Raw genomic sequence first — 8,116 nt, 5'->3', positions numbered from 1 at the left:
TAAAGTTTTAATGTAGTCACATTTAGCAATTTTTTATTTTATAATTTGTGCCTTTTGTCTTAAAGAAATGTATCTAATCCAAAGTCAAAACATATTATTTTCTTTAATTTTAGAGCTTCAGTATTTTTATTTTGTTCTATTCCCATATATAAATGAACACACACACGTGTGTGTGTGTGTGTGTGTGTGTGTGTGTGTGTGTGTGCTTGGTTCTTGTTCTATTTTCAAGATGTAAAGAGGTAGGAATCCAAATTGCATTTTTGTTTCTATGCATAATAAATTAAACCAAACCATTTAGTCTGTCCTTTCTTTTTTATTTATTTATTCTAATTTATTATACATGACAGCAGAATGCATTTCAATTCATAGTTCACATATAGAGTGTAATTTTTCATTTCTCTGGTTGTACATAAAGTAGAGTCACACTATTCGTGTCTTCTTACATGTACTTAGGGTAATGATGTACATCTCATTCCATCATCTTTCTTACTTACTAATTAACTATCACCCTCCATATTTCCAGTTTCCAGATATCATGCTTCTGGGTCCTATATTTTTTAAAATTTTTTCTTTAATTTTTAGTGCACTAGAATTATAATTATACATAATAGTGGGGTTTATTTTGACATATTCATAAGTGCATATAACATGGCTTTTTCCATTTCAATTGCCCTTCCTATGCTAATCTTACTTCTATTTATTTATTTTTTAAATTAATGCACTGTGGTATGTTCATACATGCATCTTGTATAATTTGGTTAATTAAATAAATTTGCTATCCTTACACATGTACTTTGTAGTAAAAAGTTTTAAAAAAACAAAATTCTTTCAATAAAACAAAAATCTTGTTTTTCTTCAGAAGTTTTTGACTATTCTTGATAATTTGTTCTTCCTTATGAAGTTTTAACCTAGTTTAAATCAGCTCAATTTACAAAATCTAAGCTATGGAATCAACCTAGGTGCTCTTCAACAGATGACTGGATAAAGAAAAAGTGGTATATATGCATAATGAGATATTACTCAGCCATAGAAGAAGTGCATATAACTTTATGACATTTGCTGGTGAATGAAAAGATGTGGAGACTATTATGCTAAGTGAAATAAGCCAGTCCCCCCAAAAAAGGTTGATGTTCTTTCTGATAAGTGGATATTAACACACAACAAGTGAGGGGGTGTGGAGAGTAGAAATTCAGTGGATTAGACAAAGGGGAGTAAAGGTTTAAGGGAGAAGGAATAAGAAAGACAATGGAATGAATCTAACATAACTTTCCTATGTGCATATATGAATACATTGCAGTGAATCTCAACATTGTGTACATCTACAAGAATGGGATCCTAATTAGAATACTCCATGTTTAGATAAATATGTCAAAATAGACTCTACTGTCATGTCTAACTAAAAGAACAAATAAAAATAAGATAAAATAAATCTGATTGCTTATTAAGTGGTGCAGTGAAGCATTTAAATAATTATTATCAGGCAGTCTAACAGCAAAAAAAAAAAAAAAATCCTCTCCTTTTCAAAGCATACTTTCCATAGCATGGTATTAATGAATAGAACCAATGAAGAAATTTTTACAGTACTGATTTTTAAAAAATTTTTGTAGTTGCAGATGAACACAATACCTTTGTTTTATTTATTTATTATTTTATTATTTTATGTGGCGCTGAGGATCGAACCCAGTGCTTCACATATGCTAGGCAAGCGCTCTGCCACTGAGCCACAGCCACAGCCCTTCTAGTACTAATTTTTAAGAAAATCTTTCCAGCATTTTATCCTTGAGTTTCTTCAGAGTTCTTTGTCATATTAAAGCTATTCCTAGCTTTCTCTTTTTTGTTCAGCATCTTTTTTCTCTTTAAGATTTTGAATGTGAGAATAACATTATGATTCCTCATGACTAACTATCTTTACATTTCTAAGGTTAAATCTTCTTTCTCTTCATTTATTATAAATATTGGATAATTTAATTTGTTTAGTAATTTGTTTAGGAACTTTGCATCTATGTTCCTTAGCAAGATTGACCTTTAAATTTCCTTTCCTTGATTTTTCCTTCTTCCAAGCTCTTTTCCCAACATTTTATGACAAAAATTCAGACAAGCCCAAAGAGTATAATAAAATGAATTCAATGTACATGTTACCAAGCAATAACAGTGGCCACCTCACGGTTTCCTAGTCTATCTACGTTCCTCTTTCTTTGCCATTAGCACACAGCAGTATATTGAAGCAAACTCTGAGTAACATATTCCATTTGCTTGCATCGTATTATGTGTCCTGAATGATAAGGACACTTTAAAGTTATATAATCTTAATATAATTTTAACACCTAAGAATATAACCCCTTAAATTTATCAAATGCTTAATTTTACCCAATCATCTTATTATTTTCCATTTGGTTTGTTCAAACCAGAATCTAAATATATTGATTTAGCAGATATTTCTCCCATATGCTGAGTATTGCATTAATTCTTTAATCTATTTATTGGAACTCTAGAGTCATTTTTACTGTAGGGGTTTCCACCTTTTGAACTTGACACATTATATGTGTTGTAACATAAAATCTGTTTCCATCTTCTGTATTTCCTTGAAACAGGTAGCTAGATGTTAGTCAGGGATTCTTAAACGTTTTTCATATCGGGACATGTTTATACGTGTAAAATTTATTGAGGATCCTGAAAACTTATCACTCATCTGAGTCATTGATAGTACTAGATATTACAACAGGAATTTTAAAAAATATATTTACCAACTCCTTTTGATAACTTTTGAAGGCACTTCAACACAGTACACATATGTAAATAACCAGTTTATCTGTCAGCTTGTTTTTCATGTAAAGAAGACATTAGAGGAAACAATGAATAATACCTCATTGTAACAATGCTTTTCCTCAATACAATCACTGAACTTCAGTATGCAGATTCCCGTTTGGTTACACAGAATAGTAAAGATGTGTGTTCAAGGACTGAACTTCACTCATATTAACCATATCCATTGCTTCCTCAAGTTCAGGTATATGTTTAAGTGAAAGTTTCTTTTAATGACTCTACCTTCATTAAAACTGAAGCACCAGGACATTTAATAACCATTTCTTTGGCCCTGTCATTGAAAATGTCAACACAATAGAAACAATAAACAGCATTATATTCTAATAATGAAAATGAAGAGTTCAAAACCCTCTGAAAGAGTCTTGAAAATCCCTGAGCATATAATAAAAATCTGAGGATGCTACTCCAAGAACAAACTACCAGCTCACAATTACAGTGAACCAGGAACTGCTTCCCAGACCTACCACACAGAGGCAGCTGGAAGGAAAATCCATTCAGCTACTGTTCCTGAGAGCCTTGCTGGACAATTGACCTTCAAGATTAACTCCAGTTTCTAAGCCATTACTTCTTACCTGGGTTTAAATTCTTTCTTTGCCTTCAGTAACTTCGTGCTCACCAATACTTCCAATTGTTAACCCTAACCCACCAATTCATATTATTAACCTGTATTATATATTACTAGACAGGTATAAAGAAATGTGCATATATGTCCACAGGAACTACTTTTTGCTGGTTGATCTAAAAGGTACTGCTGATATTCATTTTTCTTTCAACATCCAAGGCCATAACATTTGCAACACTGTAAAACAGCATAATCTGTACCATAGGGTTGCATTCATTCTCTTGAGTTTCTCAGAATGGGATATCTGGGAGAGGGTGGGGAAAGTTCAAACTTCACCTGCCCTGGAGATAGAGCTGGCCTGCTAACGGGAAGCAGGTAACAGCTGTGCTGATTCCCAAGCTTTGCCAGGAAGATTCTCCTCCCCCTGATGGGAATCTCTTGAATCCATGCCATGAGCCCTGCCTGCACACACGTTTCGCCCCCTCCTTTCAATGCCCCTCCCTCAGATCCTCTTATAAAAGTCCAGCCCTCCCTGCCCAGACAAAGCATTCCAGTTTCCTGCAAGACAGGTAAGTGGGAGCTGAAAGGAGCTGAGGCTGAAAGAAACTGAGGCTGAGCCCTGCAGGGGTTTGACCTCACACATCACTAGAGGGTGGAGGGGGACTCAGTCCTCAGAGAACATAGGAGTTCAGAGACTAAGCAAAGGCTGGCCAGGGAGCTTTCAGGAAGACCAGAGAATACAGATTTCCCAGTTCATGCCAGGTCCATGGGAGGGCATGGATAGCACTCAGATCAACACATCTGTACAGGATTAGACCAAAGAAAGGCAAGAAGCAGTGGGGTCTCTGCATGTCTTCTGCCTGAGCACATTTCCTACAGTGAGCTGGTTGTCTCCTCACTCACAGACATGATGCTGACTCCCATGGCCCTGCCCAGCATGTCCTGGATGCTGCTTTCCTGCCTCATGCTCCTGTCTCAGGTGCAAGGTGAGATTTCTCTGCCTCTAGCCCAGGGATTTCTGTGAGCATTGAGATCCAGGAAGAGGAAGGCTCCTTTATGGGGGAAGGTGAGGTGTGCCCACACTCAGGGAAATTGCCTGCTGTCCCTCCATCACCCTCCCTTGCTTCAGTTAACAGTGGTGGGAGGCCAGAGTATGCATCCTCAATGGAATGAGGTGGCTCCCTGCTTTGTCCTAAATTTCTAGTTTATGTGAGTGGGTTAAGAGGGAAAGTGTGAAAGGGCCATAATGCAGTGTAAGGAACAATGAAAGATTGGAAAACCCAGTGTGGGAACTGTCAGCTCAGGCTGGGAGGAGTCGTGGACTACTGAGTAAGGGGAAAGGCTAAAATGAAAGGTGGTGCTGCCCAACATGGCTGGGCCATGTGAGAATGCAGATTCCTGAAAGCATGAGCAGAGCTGAGAGGTGGAGGGGATTGTGGTTTCCCTCCCAGAAGGAGACCTCATAGGCATTCCCTACCCCAATCTCCATTCTTCATTTGATCCCATCCCTCTCTGTATCTCCCTCTACCCAGGTGAAGACATCCAGAAGGAACAGGCCTCTCCACGCATCAGCTGTCCCAAAGGCTCCAAGGCCTATGCCTCCTACTGCTATGCCTTCTTTACCACACCAAAATCCTGGATAGATGCAGATGTGAGTGCTGGGTGGGTGACAGGGAAAAGGCCACATGTATCCCAGGGGCAAGGTCTCCAACTTCCACAGTTCCTGGCACGAGAATGAACACCCTTGCCAATGCTATTTATCCCACCAAACTCTTCCCTGCTTTTCTCTATCGAGATCTCAGGCTCCCTCTTATTTTCTTGCTTCCCAACCATGCAGTTGGCCTGCCAGAAGCGGTCTGAAGGACACCTTGCGTCTGTGCTCAGTGGGGCTGAAGCATCTTTTGTGTCCTCCTTGGTCAAGAGCAGTGTGAACAGCTACTCATATGTCTGGATTGGGCTCCATGATCCCACACTTGTGAGTTCAATACTCTTTTGGTTACATCTCAAGTGGCTATTGTCACCCAGGCCTTCTCTCTATGCCTGCCCAGGAGGAACCTGAGGGGACTTAGAGCTCAGATTCTGGGTGATATTTGGAGCAAAGGGAAATCCTTGAGGCCATGTTAAGAGCTAAGTTATGTGGGGTTCCCTAGTTAATCCAATGATGTTCATGTGCCCCTTGTCAGTTTTCATATTATGCTCTTATGAGGCTTTGGAAATTTTCAGGGAGTCTGAGCATACTATTCTAAGGGATCACTACCTGAAGGTTTGAGACATATTTTCTCTTTTAAGATTAGATATCATGTTTGAGTTTCAGAATCTAGTCACAAAAATGTCACCAATTGTGTTAAGCTATTTCCTCACTGATTTTGAGTGGTCCCAAAGTTCTTGGGATATTGTCGAGGATTTTCCTGTAGGAATGAGAAATTTGGGGGAAACATTCCTTAAGAGCCTTCTCTGTATCCTGTGGAGAAGGCCAAACTCCATGAAGCTGTGAGGGGAATCAGAAGGTCCAGCTAGGGGGTCATGCAAGCAGAGCTCTAATCTCTATCCTTCTATCCAACACACACATACCTACCTGGTTCCATCCTGTGCTCGGTAGGGCCAAGAACCCAATGGTGCTGGATGGGAGTGGAGCAGCACTGATGTGCTGAATTACGCAAACTGGGAGAGGAATCCGTCCACTGCTTCAGACCGTGGTTATTGTGGGGGCGTGTCACGAAGCTCAGGTAAGCATCAGAGAAGCCACTTCTGCCTAGTCTTTCCCTATCCTTTCTTCATCCCTGGGCCTGACCTTCAAGGAATCTTTCTGAGATAGGAAATCAAAAGTCAATTTGTCTTCTACCTGAGATGCTGCTTCATTGGGTCCACAAAAATCCACCTGTCTCAGGCATATTGCATCTTCTGTCTCTCCAGGATTTCTGAGGTGGAGAGACTACAACTGTAATATAGAGTTACCCTATGTCTGCAAGTTCAAGGGCTAGGGAAAGTGGGAAGTCATCCCGCTGGATTTGTGCATAGTTCCATCATGCACAAGAGTCCCAGGTGAAGATCCACCCAAGGAAGGATCCTGTGGACACCCTGACACCTGATCACCTCATCCTGACTCCCCTCTTCTGTCGTCCTCCCTCCCTCATTTTAAGCTGTTGTATATTTGTTGTGGTCTCTGGTTTCAGAGAGCAATAATAAAAATTTTAATTTAAAATTATAACTTTTATGTTCTACTCTTATAGTTTATGTTCTAAGTGTGGCAGTTAATGGAGAAAGATAATCATAGTGATTTTTTTTTTAGAAAGACTCTATTGTACCTTGTCTACCAGATAACTACTTTTGATCCAAATATAAAATATGTTGTAAGTAAAGGGATGGAGAAAGATATACTCTAAAAGAAAAATGGAGTAAGCCAATTAACTTTAGGCAAACAGATTCAGGAAAAGGAACATTATCAAAAATCAAGAGAATCCTAACAAAAGGGTAAAAAGGTTCAATTTCTTAAGGTTGCGTAATGATGTTTAACATGTAAAGCACTTAACTATGGAACTTCAAAAGTGTGAATCAATAATGTATAGAACCACAATGAACAATAGAAAAATACAGTATTATATAGAGACTTTTTGAATAATTATGGGGTCCTCCCTGATAAATGTACTTTAAATTGATAATACAAGTTAAAGATGTCTTTATTACATCTAACTTAACAAACATCAGTTGTTTACTCTCATGATCTTGTGGTTGACTGGAAGCTAGAACTCACTGCTGCTGCCCAGGATTGTGAGAGCAGTGTACAATATATCTAGCACTAGCGCAGATATAATGCAAAATAGAAGATAACGTTTCTAATGAATGAGCATTACTTGTGCACCATTACAATGTCAAAGACTTGAGTTGAACTATTGCACTGTGGGGACAATCTGTACTTAAAAACTTTAACATCTCTCTGTTTCGTCATTGATGGATCAGGCAGGTACAAAACTGATCTGAATAGCACTATCAATCAACTGAATCTAGTTGACATTTAGAGAGTACTCTGTCCAAAAGTATAATACACATTCTTCTCAAACTCAAATGGAACTTTCACCAATATAGGCCATATTCTGAGGCATGAAACATTGGAACAAATTTAAAAGAGAAAAAAAAGTCATATAAAGTATTTTGTCAAATCACAATAGAATTAATCTAAAAGTTAATGTATTAGGAGATCCCAAAATATTTAGAGGTTAAGCAACATACTTCTAAATTTCACAAAGAGAAATAAAATCAAAAGAACTTACAAAGTTCGAATATAATGAAAATAAAATACATTATTAACATTTATGGTATACTGTGAAAGCATCACTAGAGAGAAAGACAGAGCAATTGATGACTATATCAGAAAAAAATTAAAAGATCTAAAATCAGTAATCCAAGTTTACTCTTTAGGAAACTATGAAAAGAAAAGCAATGTTCGTGTAAAGCAAGCAGAAGGGACATAACAGCAGAGTGAAATCAAGGAAATTGAAAAAAGTAATTAAAAAAACTGATTAAGGGATTGAACTCAGGGGCACTTGACCATTGAACCACACTGCCAGCCCTATTTTGTTTTTTATTTAGAGACAGGGTCTCACTGAGTTGCTTAGCATCTTGCTTTTGCTGAGGCTGGTTTTGAACTCGGGGTCCTCCTGCCTCAGCCTCCTGAGTCACTGGGATTACAGGCATGTACCACCATGCCCAACAAAAACTGATTCTTTTAAACTA

At 38.1% G+C, this 8,116-nt stretch overlaps 1 protein-coding gene across 1 annotated transcript; it reads left to right on the top strand.

Moving 5' to 3' along the window:
* Positions 1 to 4,292: 4,292 nt before the first annotated feature.
* Positions 4,293 to 6,366, top strand: LOC308632969 (regenerating islet-derived protein 3-alpha-like; the record flags this gene model as incomplete). The annotated part of the gene is made up of 5 exons (XM_081265392.1): positions 4,293 to 4,371; positions 4,918 to 5,036; positions 5,223 to 5,360; positions 5,985 to 6,111; positions 6,299 to 6,366. The coding sequence occupies 5 exons, from the start codon at positions 4,293 to 4,295 to the stop codon at positions 6,364 to 6,366; spliced, it is 531 nt and encodes a 176-aa protein (XP_081121518.1).
* Positions 6,367 to 8,116: the final 1,750 nt, after the last annotated feature.

This window comes from Spermophilus citellus, assembly GCF_964194105.1.
Source record: "Spermophilus citellus genome assembly, chromosome: 13".
In the NCBI taxonomy this organism is placed as follows: domain Eukaryota; kingdom Metazoa; phylum Chordata; class Mammalia; order Rodentia; family Sciuridae; genus Spermophilus; species Spermophilus citellus.
Note: the sequence above shows the minus strand (reverse complement) of the source record. Positions and strands in the feature narration are given on the sequence as shown.